This window comes from Lonchura striata, chromosome 6 (assembly GCF_046129695.1).
Source record: "Lonchura striata isolate bLonStr1 chromosome 6, bLonStr1.mat, whole genome shotgun sequence".
NCBI lineage: Eukaryota > Metazoa > Chordata > Aves > Passeriformes > Estrildidae > Lonchura > Lonchura striata.
This window is the reverse complement of record NC_134608.1, coordinates 14,410,709-14,435,133: the sequence shown is the minus strand read 5'-3', so window position 1 is coordinate 14,435,133 and position 24,425 is coordinate 14,410,709. Positions and strand designations below refer to the sequence as shown.

The 24,425-nt window shown below is 40.1% G+C and overlaps 1 protein-coding gene across 3 annotated transcripts in view; it reads left to right on the top strand.

Annotated features, from left to right (window-relative positions):
• Nucleotides 1–23,664, top strand: part of LOC110481152 (protein TUNAR) — a 157,932-nt gene extending 134,268 nt beyond the window's left edge. For 2 of the 3 annotated variants that reach the window (XM_077783973.1, XM_077783971.1), the window contains one exon: nt 22,755–23,664. In XM_077783973.1, coding sequence (XP_077640099.1) covers nt 22,794–22,940 — 147 coding nt within the window. In that variant the 5' untranslated portion in view covers nt 22,755–22,793 and the 3' untranslated portion in view covers nt 22,941–23,664. Of the gene's footprint in view, nt 1–4,108; nt 4,247–22,754 lie in introns of all 3 variants that reach the window. The other variant, XM_077783972.1, reaches the window with a different exon arrangement.
• The last annotated feature ends 761 nt before the right edge of the window (nt 23,665–24,425 follow it).

Here is a 24,425-nt window from a genome sequence, read left to right as displayed (position 1 = left end):
TTAAGTTAATACTAGCTGAAGTATCAAATGTGAAAGGGAATTACTGATGCATACTTCCTTTCCAGTCTGACACAGTCGTCCTAAAAATTCTTTTTTCCTCTCCTGAGCCATTCTGTTTGGATGTAACCGTTAATTAGGTAATTGCTTTGCTACACAGGGAAAGTAGATCCTATATTAAACAGAAAGTTACTAAATATAAATATCCTAAACTTGTCATACAGGTTCTGGGGGATGTACATATGTACCTGTTTATGCTGTCAGGGTTTAGGGACATCTGTGGGGCTATGCAATGGCTTTTAAGGCTTTCGGTAAATTAATCAAATTTCAACACAGAGAAAAATCCAGTTAAAAAGACTGATGATTTGCTGTCTAGAATCCACATACATCATTATGAATCCAGTAGTTGTGGGAAAAAGAGCTTAAAGAGAGAATATGATAGCTAACAGTGATTATTATTATTAACCCTGGTATGCCTCCTCTGTCAAGGTAATCTTTCAGTTTTGTATCCTCTTTATGAGAAATGAAAATATGGTTTGCATGGAAAGTACTTAGTTGCTAAAATTACATCTCAAGTTGGGGTGAAAAGAAATCTGACTTGTCATTTTAATACAAACTCAGAAAAAATTTCTACATGTCAAGAAGGAAAAATAGCTTTTTGAAAATATGCCAGAGTTTTGGAACGAGTTCTGCAGAAGAATATCCCAGAAATCTGCCTCACATCAGTCTATTTGTGCAGCTCCAGGTGTTAAATGCCTCTGGATGCTGACAAGTACAGGACTTGCCCAATTACCCAGTGACATATTTATGTAGAAGAATATGAAAGTCTGATTAAAAACAGTACTTTACTGGAAATCTCATCTCACTTTAGTTTTATTCCTGAGAAATGTTAAGAAGAGAACTTAAAATGGACCTTACTGCACCAAGTATAATCTTTTATTTTTTCTGACATAAACTTTTTACAGGCTTATAATAGAAAAATGCTAGAAAGGAATGCTTTTGTCAATACATACTCCACTGTAGTAAGGAATTACATAACTTGCTTCAAAATAATGTTCTCCAGTGCACAGAGCTCAGCAGCCAGGAGGATCACCTGCACTCTAATTTCATCCACAGTGATGGTGCAGAGGGTCATCTTCAGCCTGCCTCAGCCTTCCATACTAAACTAGACCTAATGTTACCTGTAACTATCATAAAAGAAATTCTGAAAGTCTTTCCTACTTAAGCTGGCAAATTTTGCCATGGAACCTTGGATATTAGAGTACTTAGAGGTATTTAAGTTCAAGCACATGATGGTGCTTAAGAACTTAACATATCACGTGGTTTCTACTTATTTTTTAAGCCAGAGGGAGTAAGGTATACAAATACCTTTGAGGATCTGACCGTGGGATTTATGATATTTGTATATTTCCCACAACCTTAGGAGTCAGTAAAGTACATCTAATTATTATAGCTGCGTAATTATTGAACTTTGACAGGAAAAATGGTTTTTATTTTGCTGAAAAATATTGGAGAACATCTGAAGTCCATCAACATAAATAATGAAAACTGAAGAATAAATTTCATTCATTGTAAGAGCCTCGGAGGATATTAATGCAGTCCATATTCTTAACTTCTGAATCATGAAAATTTTTGATTTATCATTTTATGCATGTCTTTAGATACTGCAAAGCAACACTTTCTCATCCATGTGAAACAGTGATACATTTGATGAGTCAAAATTTACTTTGACACATCCGAAAACTTAGCAATACTGTCTGCAAAATGAGATTTTACTGAACTATGTTAAGAATATCAGAAAATTTCCTGTAAGAAAGACAAGCCTAATATTTGAAAACAAAACCATGTAACATTTTGAATGGGAAATCTGATGACAAGACTAAGAGCTGTGTGTTGGAATTCCTTTTTTTACCTTGCATCTAAACAAAACACTGGGTAAAAGGTTTTCTGTTCAGGTATTCACAATAAATGTAACTTTTCCCTGAATACAGAAGCACTACAAAATACTTAGCAGAGGAAGCTAGGTTTTCAGGAAGGCTTTTAAAGAATTCTTGAAAGTGGCTCTTAATGGATGACTACAGTGGGCCTCAGGATAATATTGTTTCTGTGCTGCTGAACACAGTACTTGTCCCTCTATATGTATTAATGAAAGCTGAAAATCAAACCTTTCTATAAGTAAGATTTTCAGTAATGTCATACACATTTGGTCTGGGGTCCTGAGACCTCATTCCATAGCAAATGGAAGGTTGCACCAAAATGCCCTGAAACCTGGCACAGCTGGATGAGTTCTAAAAACAGTGCTTTGGAAACGTACCTGCTCCTCTGGAGCCATTCTGAGGTATTGTTGGCTCAGCACAAAGGTAATGGCATCTCTGACATTACTTAATGTCAGCATGTTTTAATGTGATATTTCACTGGGACCACCCTGACTCTGTAAGGTGATGTGCCTCATTGCATGGTTTTAATATCATGAGCACTTTAGAGGAGGCTGAGGAAGGGCTGGTTTATTTCTTTTGTTCCTAATTGTTATGCTACAAATTCTGCATCTCTTCATGTGCTTTTCAAAAGGATTTTTAAGGGATCACTGTTGTCTTTCAGTTTATTTGTTGGCCCCAGCCTGAAAAACCATGCAATGGATGTTTAATGCTAAAGGGTCCCAAGTATCTGCTCCATTCTTCACTGAGTTTTAGTAAACTAGTAGAAGACCAGAAGACCATAAATCACTTCTACAATGTTTCAAAAGGATAGATAAAAAGCATTACTAAGAAAAAAAAAAATCCAAAACAAAACACCAAACAGAAAACCATAAGCAGACCATGTGTAATGGTACAGAGACAATCCTACAATGGTTTTGCTGAATCTATCTCCAAATCCTAGAGATAGATTTCATCTGGCTTTCAGCAGGTATTATAAGTACATGAAGAAGGCACACCAAATCACAGGGATTTAGTGTCAGGAGCATTAATGTTCCTTGCCTCACAAACTCTTCCAACCTACAGCACCTCACATAGAGGTGCAGCATCTCCCTGCAGAAGTCAAGTTGCATGTGAAGAGAGAAACAGCCCTTCTGAGTTCTTCCAGCTTCTTCCAGGCTAAGTATGTGAATAGCAGAGTGTGAATATGATGCAAATAGTTGGGATCAATAAGCAATTTCCTTCATAAAACAGAGACCTTCAGTTAAATAAGTTAAAATTTTTTGCCAAGTTACAGGACATGAATTACTGTATATCTAAAGAATCTGACATCCTCTCCTCCTTGCCCATGTCTCTATCAGATGCTTGTACAGATTCACTTCCCCTGTTCTTTTTTGTGTTTATCCCAGTCCATGTGGACATACCCCATGAGAGTGTATCTGGGTACATCCATGCATTGCATGTGGGTATAAACCAGGATTCTCATCCCTTCAGTGCATACATGCACAAGTCCCTCCTGCGAGGGGTCACACCACCTGTGGGATCACACCCTTCTCTGCCTTACCAGGGACCTGATCTCCCAGTTCCCTGTGGCTTAGAGACAGCTCCTCAGCCCTCAGTCATACTGCTAAGACCAGATTCCTCAGCTGCATAAATGATGTGTGCACAAATCATGTCTCTCATGTAATCAAAAAAACCAGCCAGCATGATCTCATGGGCCATGGCCATGTGCCACTTTGTCTCTAGGTCTGTGTGCTCTGTCAGTGTGATCTTCTGGGATATATCCATCATAGATCTTCTCTGCTCCTCAATGCAAAGCCCAAGTTCTGTGCTCAGAATTCAGTTTTCACTCATATGATGATTTCTACTCTTTTATAAAATAATCCCATTGAGATGCCATTATAATAATACCATTGGGTAGCTATTTGAGTAGGGAAATAGCAACCAGGTAGGACTTTTCCACTTCAGCTGCTTGCTTTGCTTTGGGCGTGAAACACAGTACTTTGCACATGAACACACCCCTGTCCTCAGTGCGGGGTGAGAGCTGCCATCCTACTTGTCATTGTCACAGCTGGTGTGAATTGAACAGGAGCCAGGATAGAGCACTTCAGAAAGTCCCCACAGCCCCAGTTCCCCCAAACACAAGAGGTTGGGCCAAAGCTGCTATCTGCTTCACACTTCTTTTTCTCCTGGTCTAGAGGTATGAAGTCCCATCCTCTTTGCTTTTACAAGATGTAAAGATGCTGATCCTCCTGGAAATCAGGTTACCATCACTGTGGGAGACAGCTTCCAGATCTGTTTGTCAGGACTACTGAACCTTGCTTGTGTGTCCCAAGGTGAGGATTAATCTGTTAATGTTTGTAAAAAGCTATGTAAATGATCTGTATCATGCTGACAGGTCAAGTGCTGCATTGCTCACTGGCTGCTCTTCCTGACAGCTTAAGATACATGCCAAACAATGCCTGCTCTTTCACACCGTGTTCGCTGATGTGCCTTGACTGGCTTCACCCTCTCAGGATTTGGACTTACTGCTTCTAGCTTACTGATTGGATGATACAGCACAAATATGCAAAGCTGGTGCTTTTCACATAACCTAGAATTCCATACAGACATTGATTTATGCTTGCACAGGACCATGGGCTCAAAGAAAACCTCTTGGATCTATTACAGTACATGTGCAGTTCAGGTCCTGAAGGACAATGGGAAGCAGTGACCAAGCAGAGCTCGGTGCTGGCCCTGGCTGTGGGCAGGAGGCAGCAGCAGGAGCTGCTTTTTGAGCCCCAGGGCAGGATTAGGCCCTGCTGCACCTGCAGGTGCAGAACAGCTGCAAGGCTCAGCAAAAGCTCATCTGAGAATGTGAATCCTACCAAGAAGAGGGTGTGCTTGAGATTTGGAACCTTTTTGTTCTGTGCTTATCACATAGATTGCAGCTAATATCAGTTATTGAAATCAGGGTCTGACAGGGGTAGATATTGAAGAAATGATAAGCGAAGCAGCCTCTTCTAGAAAATTAAATTCTGAGTGAATGCAACTCCCATAACTAATGCTGCAAGCACACAGAATGCCAAAAAGATAGTAACTAATTTCACTGTCTGCTTGACTACATACTTGGTCCCAGTTATTAGAATTACATGTGGATCTTTATGTTGATTTTTGGTATTAATGATTAATACTTTCATTATCTTTAAAGCCTTTTGCAGAGAGAATCACTTGCCACTGATCTTTAGAGATATCTCTCTGGGTGTAACTGTACTTTTCCTTTACTACTAAGGTAGAAAGCTGTGCTGCAGCTCGATGCAGGGGCTGTTCTCCTTATAAGCTGTCACTAAACAAGATTAGGATTGACAAAGGAATGGGACTTTCTATGAATCTTCATGGTTGCATGGTCTTCTTTGAAGTTACTGGAACTGATAACTTGCTAGGTGGCTCCTTTTCAGGGACTAACAGGCTGTAGAGTCTATACATACTCTAGCAATTTGGGTGACCAGGTTATTCCAAAATATATATATATATATATTTTTTTTTTTTTCAAAGCCTAGTCCAGTACCTAATGGTCAGTGGGAATTGTGCCACTGATTTCTTCCACAGCTGGATCAAATCACTGGCTTGTTTCATTTTCACCACTGGTACAAGTTGCTGTGGTAGAAAATACAAATCTACCTTGGCTTTGCACTATGTTTCTTTACCTAGAACTTACTTTCCATTCCTTTCCTCTTTCAGATATTTATCTGCCATATACTTGGGGCTTCAGCAAATGTTCAGGGCATATCTCTGTGTCTCTGCACAATGCCTTTGCACACACATCTCTACTGGTATGTGAATTGCTGCTCCACAGATGGGGATCTCCAAGGTTTAGAACACCTCTTGTTTTGTTTCTCTCAAGCAGCCTGTTTGTCAGCCACAAAACTCCATGAGAATAATTGATAATGAAAGGAACTGATTTCTTCTTTCTCCTTGTAAAATGACAGCACAACTCCATTTTAGGTCTTTGTTTACACTTGCACTAAGCAATGTGTATAAATGCACCCCAGCTGGCATTGATCTAGCTGGATTAAGCAACAGGCAGGTGAGAGGTGGCAGGGCATGGGCTTCAGAGTGCTTCTCAAGGGGGTAGCAGGACTGTGGCTGTGGTCTCAGGTAGCTGTTCCTCACGGGGGTACAGATCTTCTATTTTCTAGGGGACTTCTGCTCCCACCTGGCTAGGTGGCTGCTACCTCAGGCACAGTTATGTGTGCAGCAGTCCTGTCACTGTAGCAGAGAAATAGCTGATGTCAATTATAAATGACTGCAAGCTGGAAAAGTTGGAACAGGATGAATTTATAAGCCTTGTTTGCAAAGTTTTAAATATCTTGTTTATTGTGCTGTTAAAAAAAAAGAAAAATATTAAAAAACAATGAAGACCAATCATCTGTAAATCTTATTTTGATGTGATGCCTTGTGATATTCTAGTGTTTACAGTTTCGACAGCAAAATGACGCAAGAAACAAATCAAAATTAGCATTTACAAGAAGTCAGGAATGAGAAAACAGAAGGAAGGCAGCAGAGATTTGTGCTAACAGAGGGATTATGGCTTTCAAGAAAGGGCAATGTGCCATCTATAGCACAATCATTTTTGCAAATCCCTGTTTTCCTGCTTGGCAATTACCACCTGGCAACAGTGAGGAAGAGGCAGCCCATACATTGCTTTGACAAGATAGCAATCATGTTCTTTAATAAAATGTTTAGTAGCTCTGCACAGCATTTCCTGGCAGCACATGACTGTTATGGAGAGAGGGGAAACATTTTCTCAGAGCCAGAATTGCTCATGCTGATCAGCTTCCCAACTGCACAGGGTGTCCCTGCGTTCATGAAGGTGCCCTTAGAACCCCAGAGGCCCTGACTCCTCAGTCCCCACCTGGTGCTCTGGCCACTCAAACATCTTTCCTGTGATAGGCAACAGCATCCACCAATACTGTAATTGCAAGTGCAGTGTAGGAGAGTTTGTTCTTAACTGGTTGTGCATGTATAGAAGGTGGCACATGGTTAAGCATGGTGTGCATGCAGGTACCTATGAGAATGCTATTCTGTTCTTAAATATTAGCAAATATCTGCATGTGGTGAAGTGCTGTGGATTTGTAAGTCATGAACATTTTCTCCACAGTAATGTTTACCTTAGCCCCAGGGACAATGCAGAGTGTAGCTGTGACCAGAATGGATGACTTCAGAAGAGGAGGGAACTTACCCAGCCTCACTGACAGATTTTTATGAAGGGTTTCCCAAAGCCAGCCTGCAGCAGCACATCACTACAGATATGCCTCTGACATTTGTAGTTCAAAAAGCAGCAGTACTAAAAGTAAAACACTGCCAGTGGGTTTCCATAAAAATCCTGATTCTTGGATTATTTCTGGGGGTTTCAGTGGAGCTATGAGCTGTATGACCCTAAGCTTTCTCTTGGAAGGACTCGAGCAGCCTGCATCTGTCTTCCTTTCCACCCCTGCCAAACAGTGCTGCAAACTCCAGAGAAGCAAGGACTGGAGAAAGGAATCAGAATTTGGTTCTTTTCAAACTGGAAGATTTAAACTGGAAGAAAGAGACATGGGAGCTCAAGAAAAAAAGACTCAGGAGTCCTTTGAATATTTACTTTCAGAAATAAGCAAAAAATTCTCCTGACAAGTCCTTAGCTTCCAAAAAAATTGACAAAGTTAATTTATTATCCATAAAATAGATTATTCTTTTAGAAAAATACCTAGAGTCTTTCTTATCCATGCAGAACAGATTGCCCAATATTCCTATGGCTTCTGCCATAGGTCCTAGTCTGATTACAGGCATGAAATGTAGGTAAGTGTAATTATGATACAGGCTGATTTATGTGTCCCCAGGCAGGTTTTAAAATAACAAGAGTATGAATATTGGATCTATGGAAAGAAAATGTCCATCATTAAAATCAGTACACAAGCTAGTACTGTGAAAAGCTCTCTTCTTCAATACCATTGTCAGCCCTGCTGAGATTTTAAATTGGAGTTTGTCTAGTGTAACTCTCACATTCTATTTAAAAAGCAAAGCCAGAAACATTAAACTTTTGTCTCTGGTTTTTAAAGTACAGGAGAGCTAATATAATTGCTGCATTAATGTAGAGTTATGAGTTTTTAGGCTCCCCAGTTTTTGGCAAAGAAGGTTGCGTCTCTTGATTCATGGAATAAAATATTTCCCAGTATAAATTTGTCATACCCTTTCTGTTCAGGAAAAAAAAATCTCCATCCCTTCCTCTCCTCTGGACCATTTGGCATGGCTGTGTGGTTTGTAAATGCCTGTGCTTCCCTCCAGAGCTGGCTGCACTACAGTCACCAGTCCCTGTGCCGAGTTTCTGTGTGAGTTATGGGAGTGTGCTTGACATCTGGAGTTCCAAGGAAATGGGAAGTATGGTTCAAACCTCAGACAGCAGCTTGAAAGGCTAACGGAGATTCAGAGCCAGGTCTGTGGTCTGCCTGAGGCAATGCCCATGCCAAACTCAATAGAAAAAGTCACTGGGTGACAAAAGCTGTCTCCCCTTGGACCCGTGGCATGCACAACTTGGCTTTCGGTGTCAGCTTAATGAGAGTGGTTTAGAGGGTGACACAAAATCCCTGTGAGGAGTACAAGGGTTTAAGGATGCCTTTATGAGCTGTGTTAATTTATTTTTATTAATCATTGGCATTGATTAACACTGGATTGACAGGACAGTGTCATTATTAAGGCTTTATTAATCATCTTTAGCAAAGTAGTTGGTATATTAACAAAAAGAAACCTGCACATTTTATTTGGTGGCTTTTTGTGCCCCTCCTTGGAGTGTCTAGAGCCACAGATCAATTGCTAGTGTTTAGTGACCTTCTGCCCAAGAGTGTAGGGCCTGTGGGTGGGTCTTTTTCTGTGGTTGGCACTTGTACAGTACATAATCTAAGATGGCACTGACCCTTTCAGCCTTATAGAAATAATATTCTCAGCACAATGTTCTTGAATGTTTTCTCCAGTCTACTGTGTTGCATGCTCAAATATTTTTTTTCATCTTGAGCGTATGTCCAACATTTCCTCTCTGCTCTCTTTGTTGCATGGGTTTGATTGTAGCCAACAGCAAAGGTCAAAAGACATTTTACTGTTTCTATTTCTATGTTTCTGTTAAGCTGAATTAAATTGTTGGTGCTGCAAAGTGACTTCTTAAAAAGCTTATGCTGCAACTCTTCAACCAGCATAAATTGAAGATGAGCTGCATCAGTTTAAACCAGAGGGTGCAGAGAAAAAATGTGGTCCAAAGAACAGGGTGCTGATCTGGAAACTGAGAAAAAGGGTTTGGTTTTCTGGAGCAGTGGGCAGCTTCATGAATTTAAATAAAATGTTTAATCTTCCTCTGGCTCAGGTTTTCTGAATGTGTGGTAGAGTGATACTGTATTTTTAAAGCACTTTGCATATTCAATTTTTCAGTCATGTAATCTTTTTTCTTGCACATCTAACGTTTATCACTATGACTGCTTGTTTAATCTACATTATAGATAGGCCTTAAAATCATAATATCTGGAAATGCTATGGCATCCTGGAATAGTTAATTATGTTTACCAGTTCCTGTGAGGATTCATTAGAAGGTACTACTTCTTAGTCTGGATTTGGAGCAGCACTGACTTTTGTCCATCAAGCAGCCTTCTGTTTCCTTCCTACATAGTGAAAAAAATTGAAACATTCTTTTAGAGTATGAATGGTTTTGATCAGCATTGTCAGATTAATCTGAATTAATATTCAGTTTAGCCTTCAAACAGCTTTTGGAGAATTTTGGCCTAAGTGGTTGGATTTTTTTAAATCTAAGATTTTTTCCTATTTGTTAGAATTTCTTCAGATATCATGAACTGAAAACAACTGAATATCTTTGCTATGATTAGTGTTCACTTCCCAGCTTTGTTTCCTGAGGAAAGTCCTTTTGCTCACCAGGACCTGAAGAACAGGGCTACTGTTTTCCATGGTTTTAGATTATCTGTGACCATAAGCATTTTTTTCCACTAGTATGGTCAGTTCTCCAAATAAACTCATCCCAACACTCCTTGATGCCACCTTAGAGCATGAAAGGGAAAGAAATTGATCAAAATCTCCCTAGAGTATCCCCTGGCTTTAAAAACACAGGTAAAGCCAAATGGATACCTTAGAAATGTGAGCAAAGTATCTTAATAGGGAAAGCATCAGACCTATATGCATGGTATGACAGGAGCTTGAATAAAGCCCAGGTGTGTGTGAACATGCAGAACGTCTTGGGCAACAATTCATAACACATGAACACTTTATTTTGAAAACAAAGTTTAAAGAAACATTATCCAATCTCCTGTTTCTAGGTAACTTGGTATTTATTTACTTATCACACTGGTTCAGTGGGACTCAGTGCACTCCCTATGTCTTATAAGGCTTCTGGGACCTACACACAATCATTTCCAATGACCAGTTTTGCATAATTCAGATACTATGAATATTTTATTTATTGTTAGCAGCCTCTTTATTGCAAGCAATATTTTTAATGAATCCATTATATGTTAAAAAAAAAAAAAACCAGGATTAAACTTGGCTCTCTGTTCTGGGGTCATAAATCCAGATTAGATTTGTTTTTAGCAGTAATTTTACTCAAGGTTTTGTGAATGGAGTATGACTTGGTGTCCATTGAAGAAAAATGTGGCAAAATATACATTCTTTTATTGAAATCCTTGTGAAGAATCACCAATATGCCAGTGAATCCTCTAAAACAAAAAGTCAGTGAAATTTGTGGTTATTTTCCTGGACTTATTAATGTTTTATATGGTCACTGTTTTAAATTACTAGCACTGCATTAGAATATGTCTAAATGCATCATATAAACAGATACAATTTGCCATGACCTTGAGGCAACGTGATGTGTACGTTGCATTACATCAACTATCAAAGGATATTCCTTACATAGCACAGTGCCCACTGCAGACAGAGATTTGGGTTGTTAGGCATACTGTACAGTGGGAGACATATGCAAATAATCTCTCCAGATCTGTGGCCACATAAGTTGTATCTTTTGAAAGAGAATAAGGGATTAAAAAAAAAGAACTGAATCCAAGAGGCTCTGCTCCATAGGCAAGGTGAAATCTTTTGCTACCCCATGCCCCATGGAAAAACCTCTGCACCTCAGGAAGCACATAACCATGAGGGTGACCAAGCTGGGGAACAGGCTACACAGAGAGGTTGTGGAGTGTCCATCTTTGAGATACTGAAAAACTCCCTGGACGTGGTCCTGGGCAGCTGGCTGTAGGTGATCCTGCCTGACCAGGGGGTCGGACCGGCTGGCCTGCAGAGGTCCCTTCCAACCTCAGCCTGTGACACCCACAACTCCCAACAGCAAACACTTGCTATAGCAATGCACCAGTGCACAGGGGTTAGGAAAACCAGCCCTTCCCATGCTCTTTTCTTCACTGCCTGTCCCAATGGCCTTGCCAGAGCATTTTGTGAGATAGTTGTGATGTTCTCCCTCCCAAATCCTAGTTCTCTGCTCTGCCACAGAGCTCTACCCCAAGACCTGAAGGGGAGATGTGTCAGCTTGCCCTTGTGTTTTCCCAAATGTGTTACTCCTGGCACAACCAGCTTGTTTCCATAGGAGCAGGGGACTTGCACAAATCAAGTTACCATGTGCCTTCCATGCCATGCTCACTCAGAGCACGAGCCAGAGGGGCAGCTGCTCCCATGGATCGAGGCCCTGACTCTCCCGGCTGTGCCAGGTTTGTGCAAATCGACCTTCAGCAACCCACTTCAACCTTCTGTTCTTCCTCCCTCCCTTTCTTCTACTTCATACTGTTGTAATTTTGCAAGCTGCTTGGGCTAGGTATCATTCTCACTATCTGTGTCTGGTTTCTAGCCCAGACGTCAGCAGGGGTTGCTGCATGCTGCTGCAATATAAATGACTAATGATGATGATAAAAGGTGTGGGTGTTGGTTGCCTGGAGTGTTACCCTACTTTGACAACTTTGGTTTAGAAAGTAGTTTCTTCCTCAAATTATCTGCTATTTTATCTTATTACATCTAAATTTTCAAGTGGCAAGGGATTTTCGGCTGCCTCCATTTTGGAGTGCTCATCCCAGGGCTTTGAAAGAGCCCTGGGATTTTGAAATTTTCAGAGTTTGGATGGTGTTGCTGTGACAGTGCCAATAGCCTTCAGTGTTTGTTGCAGGGTATTGGAACCTTTAAAATTCAGCTGCAAATGCACCCGAAAAGAGATATTCAATAGGGAAGCACTCTATTTTTAAATTTGGACTGATACAGGTAATAATTACACACAAAACAGTATGTGAAAAGAACATTATCAAGGTTGTGCAGCTCAGCACTTGAAGCTAAGAAACGCTGTAAGCACAATTGTCTCTACCCCATTAATTTCCCACCTCGCACAGGTGCATCAGTCACAGGCTATTTTTGCGCAGGATCCGAGTCTCACTTGGTGCCCATAATAAATGACTCAGTTTGTGAGTTCAATACTTGATTTTCTTTTCAAGGCGTAGTTCAGACTCTGCTGTGAAGGCAAAATTATTTCCCGCTGGGGCATTCCAGGGTGTTCCACCGTGCGGGTCCTTGCCACGTGCAAACACTGCCTAATTTCCATTTATACCATCTTAACAGCAATCCTGAGTATCATTGCTCCCTGGTGCAGCTGATAACCTAAGGCAAAAAAAGAGCAAGATTACACGTATCCATATTGTGAGTGTCTAATGTAAATTTTTCAGAGGACCTGGCAGCACATCCTGCAGCTCCTATTAGCTTCCCCTACACTCCTGGCCAGCAGTTGCCACTTCCAGATATTGCAAAGCCCCAGGCCCACGGCAGGCTCCCAGAAATACACACCGGGGAGCAGGTTTGAAAAGCACTGTGTGAGCAACTTGTCCTGTTCCTCAGAGCAGCGCCTCAGACTTACAGACAAAAGACTGCTGCTCCTCTACCCAGATTCTCCTGACACCTTTAAATTCTGACACAGAAAAAAAAAAAAAGAAATTTAAACATTCTACAAGAAAATGCTTTCTTTTTCTCCTCTTCTATGGTAAACGCATGGTGCTCTGGCTGGAATTCAGTGCTTTCTAAAGACTACCTGATAATGCATGAACAGATGGAGGCTGAATTCTTTCTGGATCACCTTTAATTGTGCCATTTTTGGATGGTCTTTGTAAATTGATGACAAAAAAACCCAAAGAATTTATTTTTAAAAGCAAAATTAAAACCTTCTGCTGTTCACATTTTCTTATGGAAAACTATAAATCTCATTTCAACCTGTCAGAGTACTGCAAGGATGCACCAAGCTAGGAGAGTAATTAAACAAGAAAAGAAATTACAAGATAAGTAATTTCTTCTACAAAACTTATCACTTAAAAATAAACCTGTTTTCAGACACACAAAACCTTTTTCAGCACTTATATCAAACCATCTCAGACACAGTGAAATTGAAAATACAGTCCTTGCTTCAAAGTAAAGATATCTGAGTATTTCACAGAAACAGTTGTCAGGTTTTTATATGGATAAAAAATGGTTTACAAGCATCATTCCTATATACAGCAAAACTAGGTGATTTTTTTCCAAAAAAAATTCTTTTTCCTGAGACAAATGATCAGTAAGTATAATTTCAAACCAAACAGATATCATTTTAAAATTATTTTTAAAAACCCTGAACACAACTCTCCTAAATCAGAAAGTGTGAGTTGGTTAGATTTAGTGTCCCATAAAGTACCCATAATTAATAATTAATTTTGGAATAAAGATATAGATTGAAGTAGAAGTGGAGATTTTAGACTTTATAGATTGTTGTTTTACTTACACACTAAAAGATCTTTCCTAGAGAAACTCTACTTCTCTATCCCTCAGGCTTCTGAGTGCTCTTCTGGTGCACATTTGTTTGGTAAGGAGGGGTTGCATCTGAGCTGAACGTAGTTTGATCCATTACAGGCCAAATTATCTTCTGGCCTTGGCTGAACTTGGAGATATTATATACCAACAAATTAATATAAATTTATGTCACTTTCCCTTCTCTTAATATTTCTTAAATGCCTTTGAAGCAGCTCAGTTTCCATTCCAACATGCAGTGGTGAGGGCAGATCTTCAAATTGCTTATGACAGAGGTTATGTGCCTTCTGGCAGATAATGGAGACCTGTCTTTCTCTGAGACTTGGATATTGCATTTTTTCCTTGTACAGGGCTTCAATGTATTTTTGCTCCTAAAAGAGAAGCCTGGAGATGTCCTTGAAATATAAAAATAGGTCTGAAATTATAGTGATACTTTAGCATCTCATTCTTTTACAAAGCTTTTAAGATAATACTACATTTATCTAGAAAAAAATTGCAAATTTGAGGAGTTCTACAGACTTATTTCTTGGTTTGTTTATTTTTTTTTTTATATCTGAATTTTTCAACATCCATATGTGCTTATGATAGATTTTTATTGTTGTGCTTTGTTAACCTCAGGAAAGATGAGTAAAAGACTGGAAGAGAGAGTTCTGGCTTTAAACTTCAAATCTTTATCATAATTTCTGCTGTGTGGTAGGGAGAAGTGCTTCTTTTTCTTTTTTTCTTTTTCTTTTTCTTTTTCTTTTTCTTTTTCTTTTTATCTTTTTCTTTTTCTTTTTCTTTTTCTTTTTCTTTTTCTCTTTCTCTTTCTCTTTCTCTTTCTTTTTCTTTTTCTTTTTCTTTTTCTTTTTCTTTTTCTTTTTCTTTTTCTTTTTCTTTTTCTTTTTCTTTTTCTTTTTCTTTTTCTTTTTCTTTTTCTTTTTCTTTTTCTTTTTCTTTTTCTTTTTCTTTTTCTTTTATTTCTTTTTCTTTGAAAGAAAATTGTCCTTTCTGCTAACCTTGATATGTGTAAATGACAAAATCTTTGGAGTAAGTACAGTACAGCTTCAATTCACAGGCTGGTCATTAATACCTGAGGCCCAGAAAGATTTTGCCATCTGTTGCTTAAAACTCCTTCATATTAACAGAAAACCCAGAGAGAAAGGCAAGAAAAACAACCAAATGCATGGAATAGCCACTGTATTAGGGTGCCACCAGACAGACTGGGATTTGTCATTCTTGAAAAAAGATAGCTACAGGGATATGGTAAAAGACTTTCAACCTTCTAGGTGGCCTGAAGAATAAAAGTAAATTACTCATTTTGTCTCAAATTACCTAATGAGGAGTGAAAAATAAATTTGAATAATAAGTGGATACTTTTTCAGAAGGCCTGTAATTATCTTTTGACATCATTTCTAGAGGACACTGTAGTGACAAGTTTACTGAAGACTGTAAAATACCAAAACAGAAAGGAAACAATATTGGGTACCAAAGTCAAAGAACAAGGTACTAGTAAAAATAGCTGCATCCATGCACTAATTTAACTACTGACTACTCCTGGGATAAAGTTGTTCCTTGCTTTTCATTTATTCAACCAATTTTTTCTATTTATTCAGCTTAAAGACTTTCTTGTTGCCTCCTAAAGTGAAAGGCAGCCCATTAACTCTGACTTCAGCAAATATGAGAGAATATCATCACTAACTTCCAACAAGCCAGGATTTAATTTTCCTCTATGTGAGCAACCAACAGAAGCAGAAGTTGGACCACCTGATTTTTTCTAATAAAACTGAGCAATACTTGCACAAGTATTGCTGTGGAAATCTAAAGGTCTGAGAAGAAATAATGAGTATTTAAAAGGAGGAAAATGGCAAGTGTGTGCTACAGTACCACTGAGAGTCAAATGCTTCTGCTTCTGAGCATTAGCACTGAGCAACCAAGCAAAGTGCTGTGTATCAGGAAAATGGGTTGTGAACACAAAATAGGCCAGTCTAGACCAAACAGAAGCACACTGAATTTTTACCAGTCTTCATGTTGAACCAGAAAATTGCTAACCTCTGGACTAGTTAAATTTGAACTTTTAATTATAAATGCTTCCTCCAGTTGTGTTTTATATAAACTGTTAATTTTGATCTGTAACAATTCATTCTTCATAGTGCATCTTACACTGAAAGGGAAAGGATTGTGGGTTAAAGGGTAATTTGCTCTCCCTTTGGTCAGGTTTGTTTCTTCCAGTCCAGGAAACTGGGACTCGTGAAGCCTTATGAATCCTGACGTGGGAAGCCTTGCTGCAGGTGGAGGAACCAAAGGCTGTCAGTGGGTCTGGGGATGGCACTGCCTGCACAGTACTAACAGCCTGGTGCTTGAGAATCATTATTCTGCTATGGATTATAGCTTTGTTTCTATTATAAGGATATTTGTATGGAAATTATTTGATTTCTTTACAATAGAGCTTAGGTATCCTGAGTATATCACAGCTGTGTGCAGTCCCAGAGATGTAAACAAGGAGAAGGTAGAACTGTAAAACTGGCTGCAAGTCCTTTTCCTCCCCTGAGCTCTAAGCTGCCTGGGGGACAAAAACTGCTGCCAGAACAAACTGGATCAGACCCAAGGTGAAGAGCAGGATGAGCCCTGTAATACATTACTTATTAAAATTCTGCCCTCTCAGAGTAACCTCTTTGCTGCTGAGTGCTTCCCTTTATTCTAGAGGGGGTTTCACATTGCTGAGACCTTTGGAAATATCCTGGCTGTAGTGCTATAAATAGCAAGTATTTCCCACTGACTAAAACTTGCAGCATAGCAGCAGTGTGATGTGGGTTTATTTTCCTGCTTGAGGACTACATAAGTGCTTGTGCCCTCTCTCCTCTGAGACATCCCTTTGCTTTAGGCACTGGTCTCTGCTCACTGCTGGCGAGTGTTATTGAACCTGGCTCACATTCCTGTTCCTTCTGATCTTTTTTTCTCTAAAGAAAAACCTCCCCATAGGCACCTTTCCCGTTTCCCCTCTCCCTTCTCTTATGGCAGGTCTGCCTCTCTTGGGTATACTGATTTCTACTGTTTATTAATTTCTGCTCATTCCGTTTTGATTGCTCTGTTATTCATGCATACTGTGCAGTGCCTGTGCACCCTGCTGTGTCTGGATAAGCTTTTAGTCAAGCTTCTTATAAGCCCAGAGCTTCTCTTGGCCTCATCTTGCATTTACATGGTGTCTTTCAGTTCCCTGAAATCCAGCTCTAAGAAGAAATGCAGTTGTGCTTCCCTGCACCTACCAGTGCTTCTCTGAGTAGGATCTTGACTGAAAGCTGAGAGCACCCTGTGTTACTGGAGTTTAGGAGAGGATTGTCCAGTAAAAACAGCACAAGGATCAAGAGCAGATAAAAAGTCATCACATAAGTGAAAATGTGACAATGTAATCCCTAGAAAAAGAGCACCAAACAAGCACAAATGTGTGTGCCAAGTGTGCCTTCCTCCCGTACATCACAAGCAGCAGCACTTAATGCCCTGCTCAGCATCTTGCTTGGGTGCTGTCCAGGATTTAAGCCAAGCACCCAACTTCCCAAGTTTGCCCTTGGAGGAAAAAGAGGTTTTAAGTAGTTACTAGGAGGAAAGGAACAAAACAGATTTTGGCTGTGATGTTCAAGTGAGGTTAAATCCTCGAGGAGCCTCTCCTCCCTTTTTGGTAATTCCAGCACTTGTTTGTGAGATAAGGGAAGGAAGGTGTCAGCTCCAGCAGCCTCTGCACTCACACTCTGCTGTGTATGATTTCTGTGCCCTCTTCAGTTTGCTAATCAAAACAAGTTTCCGCTGCATGTTTCTTATCCCCAGAGGGTGGAACTATCCTCAGAAAATTAAAGCTCTCTTATCTCTTAATGTGTCATCACAACTAATAGCCTGGGGACTGTAAACAAGTTTAAATATCAAAACAATTTGGTTGGTGATTGTCTGTGATTATGGATTAAGAATACCAAAATTTGTGCTCACTGATATTCAAGGTAGATTGAAAATGAGGAGCCATATCCTCAAGTGATGCAAATGGAGGTGGCTGAGCTGAACTGGGGGAGGAAGACTGCTTTGTACCAGCTGAGCATCCGATCCTGGGAGGTTTTCAGAAGTTTCCACTCTTCTTTTTCAGGGTGTCAGATAATACATGACAGCACGGGGCTGATCAGGAGGAGCAGTGAGGGCCTCCAGGAGAGCCTGGATGATCCTCCTCTTCTCTGAGTTCCCAGGAGCTCAGATTCTGCTGGCTGAGCCCTCCACTTGCAGCCTCTTTGGGGAGCTCATAAATAATGATTTAGAGGAGGAATGATTTAATATTACAAAACTTTTTCAAGATCAAGTCAAGGTGCCAGCATATTCAAAACCTGTCAGATATGTCAGAGCAGGTGCTTTGTGAGGGATGTGCTTTGTACCTTTGATGTGACAAACATACTGCAGTAAATTCTCAAGCATGCACTTACTACTGCCTTTTCCAAAGCCCTGCCATCAAGCCATCACCTTTAGATCAGTCATACTGAGTGAAGAGATGCAAAAAGATCTTTTGCTAGAATTGCTTTTCCTGGTTCATTGGATTGTTTGCAATGGCAGTGATGTGCAGCATGTTCCCCAGAGTTGGGGAGATGGTAGTGGGTGTATTTCATAGCACAGCTGGATATAAAATTTTTCATGTTAGTGTGTTCCTGTTTTGGAAATATTTGCAAGGCCCCACTTTTGTTATGGACTATTTTCTGCTGTAGGCTGAATAACCCATTCTTCAAAGAATCCCACAAAAGAAAAACGGAGGCAGAGAGAGAATAAGTGGATTTCCTGTAGATATAAGGAATGAAGTCAGGAGAAGTGCAAGGAGATAAATAGTGTAACCACTGAACTGTCCTTGTGTCCCATGTGCAGTGCAGAATACACAGAATATTTATCTTTTAATGGATAGCTTTTTGGAATACGTATCTGTACAAAAGGCTGATGTTGGGTGAATGATGAATCTTACAAAATGAAGTAGGAAAGACATTAATTTTGATGTGGCAGGAAAGTGCTTTCCTAATGAGGTAGTAATTAAATAAGAAGGATAGTTATTAAAAGAAACGGTAAATTTAGTGTTCTCTAGCCCTCCTATCTGAGCAGTTCTAGCCATGGTTCTGGGTAAGGAAAAGGAATGGTTCTGTCAAGTATGAAGCACCACCAGAAAAATATAAAAGGGAAAATGTGTCATAAGAATCACAAAAATATTAAATAATGTCAAATAAATGAAATCCATTTCTAGAAGAGCATAATAAAGACTGGGAAAAGGTACCCAGAAAGCCAGATGACTTTTCTATTTTCTTAATTGGGGTAATTATACTAAAACTGACAGCAAGTATTTCCCCAGTAGCAAAATACACCCACAAACCTCAGCCAGCAAAAATACCACTCCGAGCATGAGACCTGTGAAGGTTAAAGGCTTGAGTCTGCCATTAGGAGAGTGCTATTCTTCTCCCAAGGTCAGTCCTTACATATGGAGAAGTAATTTTGATTCTGTACAAAGTCAACGCTTACCTTGATTTCAACAGTGCTATATTTGGCAAAGTACTAATATAATTGTGTTTGGTCCCAGTCGTGTCCTGTTTGAATGTTAAACTCCTCTCAATACCAAGCCATTGTGTGCTGCCTCCTGTAGCTTAGGCGATCTATAAAATAGCAGCGCAGAGCTGCTGGAGCAATCCCTCCAGGGAAACCTGTGCTGCCAGTCCCACACTGTGTGTTTTCTGGGGGTTTTACTTCACACCAGCTTTTGTCTGGATCCCTACTGCCATGGGCTGAATGAGTGTCATTTCATCCAAAAAAGATGCAGTTTATGCGGCCCCAGGCTGCACCATAGCGTGAGCCAAATACAGCACACAGGCACACAGAGACGACCTCCAGCTCCAAATCACACTGTGCATCTCCATGTGTAAACTCTCAGCTGCTGATGCCCCCTTGTTGTTCATCATGTTCCAGCCACCAGCTTCTCTGTGCATATGTTGTTGCATCTCACTGAGGACTTCTCCCTCAGTTAAGGCCTTTTGGTGGGACAAAAATAACCTGGCAGTCTGATTCATGTCACCTGAACTGAAACCACCCACTATCCCCTTGCTAATAAGTATAACTTGCAAAGAGGAAAAATGTGATTGTACAGCCTCAGATAAGAGATTGTGCAGCCTGAGGACCTCTGCCTTTCTCATTAGCCAGTAATGGGTGCCTAGGAGAGACTTTAATAATAAGGCAAAAATGTGGTGATACTTCCCCAGAATAATTTCTTAGCTTACAAAAATTCACAGCTCACAGATTTGCTAAGCCAGAGGCTTTCTCTTTATATCTAACAGCCTTTGATATGTCTCCTTCGTTTGTGAATTATTTAGCTACTTTTTAGATGGATGTTAATTTCAGGATCTAGCGTTCTGCAGGAGAGAATTTGATATTGACTTCGTGCTGCACAGTTTATTAAGAAAAGAATGGGAATGTTAATAACAGGAGATCAGATGCTGTGTGAGCCACCATGCTGCCTCTGTTCACATTAATCCTGGAGTCAGGATTTCCCAGCACATGTGGTGCAGGGTCATTGTACCGAAGTTAAGAGTGCCAGTGGCTGCAGAGCAAAGCCCCCTCAGCTGTGCACCACTCTCTGTGGGTTTTTTAGTGTGAATGGAAAACTGCCCAAAGCATGGAATACAGAGTCAAATTGTACCTTCCCTGGCTTTTTTCAAGCCACAAAGGCTTGACCCACAAGGTGCTTGGGATATTTCTGTGGGAACCAGCGTGCTGAATTAAGAGCGTTCAGCTCTTGTGGGAACCAGCCAGAAAAAACTTCACTCTCCCCTCAAATCCTTGCATTCTAGGCCTGGGATTTTATCAGACTATATTTGTGATCCTACTTGATTTCTCAAATAAACAGTGAAATGCAAACAGTTGGCCAGAGGGAAAACCTTCCAGTTACTAAAGGGGAAAAGAACAGAATATCCAAATGACTCATGGCTCCGTGGGTGAAGTAATGGCTGCATGTCACAGCCTGGGATGTGGGGTTGTGTCCGATGCCACATGGAGTGGCTGTGACATCAGTGTAAATGGCTTTGGTAGGAGCTCTCCTGTGATTTCTCAGAGACAAGTTGCTTATTAAGATACCACTGACTGTTCAGTGGCAATCAGCAAGATAGGAAGGACATGCACCCTCCTCTGGACACCAGCTGGGGCGAAACAACAAAACCCTTCTGCTGCTGGAAGAGGTGGATGCTGCAGGAAGAGTTGGAGATGGCTGTGGCTGGACACAGTTTCTGAGGGCTGGAGCCATATCTCTGTGAGGTACCTGGTGCCTGTGGAGTTTTGCTTTCCTGGGGCAGGTTACCTAAAGACCTTCTGGGTGATCATGCTGTGATGTTTGATGCCCTTCTCCTTGGTCCTGCCCTCTGGTCCTGCTGACTGCTGTCTGCTGTGGGTACTCTCAGGTTTCTGACTCCTTTCTTATTTTTTTCCTCTGATCCACTGGTTACAACAAGACAAAACATGTAAATGCTAATGCAAGTCTAAGTACAAAGGCCTCTGAAGAGCCCAATTTCTGCCTTACATGCCACTAATCACTTGTACCTTCTGGGAATCAAACACTTCTAGGAAGCTGCCAGCAGTTACTCTCTGTCCTATATAGGAACAACTTGCAGATGTGACAAAAATACAGGTTGTTTTGTCTGGATCCTCAGTTCTTCCTCTCAGTCTCTCCATCACAGGATTTCCTTACCTCTCCCAGTTCTTTCCATCCTTTCAGTGCTCTGGCTGCTGCTCTGTGGCTGTGCAGTGCAGGAGCAGCTCAGAGGTGCTGCAGGTCAGGACTCTCCTCTGATGATTCCTGCTGGAGGGCAGGTGCCCACAGAGGTGGTGGTGGGCGGTTTTTGGGGAGCCCTCACGCCCCTGAATTTAGGCACTGCCTGGGAGGTACTGGTTTTGCTTTGTGAGTTAATGGAGGAAGGTGTGAGGATCCACTGAAGGACTCAATCAAATCCCTCTTTTAGGCAGGAGCTGTTGGGGAATCTTTTGTTTCCTACATCCTACCACTGCTTTCTGCTGCAGAAACACGATGGGATATGGTTTGTAGCTTGGAAGATAGCAGCAGGGCTTTGCCTGAACCCAGATCTTGGCAGATCAGTTGGCATTGGGAGACCAGCCAGCCTTTTTCAGTTTTCTGGGACACTCTGGTTTGCCCATGTGATTAAAATTTGCAGTGTTAGATAAACACAGATAAGAATTTATCCATTTCTAATTCGAACAATCAGATGGTGGGAAGACCAAAGAATCTTCTTTGTTTGTGGCTTCAGCTGTGCTAGGAGTCAAAGCTCATCCCACATTTGAGGAATCTTCTTTTTTTAGGCTGGGCTGTTGCTTGGGAAATGGCTGTATTCTCCCTGCAGGCAGATCGATACATTTCAGCTCACTGCACTGCAAGTAACTTTTCATCATACATTAAGAACGAGGAAAATAAAAGCCAAGATGGATGTTATTTTGGTTTTGCTTTTATTTTGAATTATTTATTAAGAAGTCACTGCTGTCTTCCTTCTCATCGGGAGACAAAATTCCTTTCTCTTTAATGATTTTTTCCTAGTAAAAAAGCAAGATCTTCCGAGCTTTTTTCCCCCTCACTTTATATTTTCCTCACTTGCTTCTTGGCACTGAAGTGTAAATATGGGGTCTCCACCACATGTCAAGATGATCTCCTGCAGTCCCTGTGCAGTCAAAGTCCCCACTGATGCTGGAGGAGTCACACCTCATGGTACATTTCTGACCAGTTCTATAATGACATAGCAGCTGAGTTATGTGTGCTAGGAGTGAGTGCTGGCACGTAAGCAGAGGGTTATAAGTAAAGCACAGAATAGCTGAACTATCATTTTAATTATTTACTGAACAGCTAATAGAAATACTAATCCTTTTCAAGTGAATTCTTAATAAAATGTGTTATGGGGCAAACATTCTGCCATTGGCTCCACTATTAATGTGAGCTTCTATACTCTAACTAATAATCCATTTTGATGTTTTTGTTCTTAAATCTAGGTTATTCTGAAGGGGAGGATAAAGAAACTGGCCACCAAGATGGTAATCACAAGTGGAAATGAAGAAGATAAAGGCAGTCAAGAAAAGGAAAGCAAAGAAGAAACCATCTTGGCAATGCTTGGAATTATTGGGACAATTCTGAACCTCATTGTGATCATTTTTGTGTATATTTATACAACGTTGTAAACTAGAAGGCATGCAACTAGACCAGATGAAATGGCCATTAAGAGTGACAACAAACACTGCTGACTATTGACAAGTTCTTTAATCAGAATTGACTCTGTATTATATTAACACATCATAAAAGCACTGCCTGAAGGCAGCGAAGACTGAAGCACAATTAATTTAAGAAGACTTTTTCACACAGTAATAAGCTTAACTGTTCTCTTGCCTCTCCCTTTCGGTTTGGTTTTCAGTTTGGGGGAGAATGACTGCAGTTATATAAGTTGTAGCTTTGAAGAAATCCACCAGGGATATGTTGTTTTAACACAATTAAAAACAAAAACAAAAAAATAAGGAAAAGAAAAAAAAAAAAAGAAAGGAAAAGAAAGAAACTGCAACCTATATATAATTAGAAATGTATGCTGTATACCTGCAAAGATTGAACTCAAAGATAGCTTCATAGCACAGATCATGTGTCTGTTAGGTCAAATGTTTTTTTCTCTTGGTTTTTGCTTTTACTTACATTGAATCTGACAAGCTTTTTATTTAGAATGAACATATGGTGCAATCATGAAAAAAAAAAACAATTCTGTTGAGCAAGTTCTGCCTAAACCTGATAAAATGTTGGGAGAAATACATTACATGGTTATTTTTCCTTTCTCATTTGCTTAACATCTGTGTTTGTTCATACCAATGTTTATAAATATATATTTTTAATAAATGTGCTATATTTTTAGCATGAACCAAATATTTGGAGACACTTGTATTCATGCAGCTAAATTTTGTTTGATTAAGTGCCCCTTTTGACAATGGATGTTATTTTTCTCAGCAATTATACTGCAGTCTTGTTTGCAGCCCTCTCACTGAGGTCTGAAGCAAGCTAACATCATGCTCACATGCATGACTTGAAGTTGGAATGTCAGCTGAAAAGCTTTGCTGCTTAATATGGGAAATCGCAAAACACTGTAAGGTGACCTTTGAAGACTGGTTGCAGAAAGAAGGTTCTATTTATAGTTAAAAAAAGGAAAAAGCGAATGAAAGGGACACCAAGGCATCTCACAAAATATTGCAAAATTCATAGAATTTATGGCTTTCACTATCTGGTCATGCTCTCTAAGTACTTGTGCTGAGAGAAGGGAGCAGAGGTTTATACAGTTGAAAAGAGAAATTTATAGAGCCTATACTGAGGGGCTTAAGTGAAATCCAGATTGTAAATACAGAGTGTATTTTAAATGTGAGGATTATTAACTCTTTATGCTTCTCTGACATGTGCTTTAACTGAGTCGATGCAGTGAAATTCTCTGACTTGTGTTTTTGACAGGAATGTACAATGATGATCACCATTTTTCTTCAGAGTTCAGTACCTATAAATATAGAAAGCATTAAAAATATGAGACTTTAATTCTGCCTCAAGCTGCCTAAGTAAATTGCCTACTAACTCTATATATCCTTTTGAAAAACAGGTCAATTAATTGTTTACTGACTTGTGGTTTGGATTGTATCCTCAGA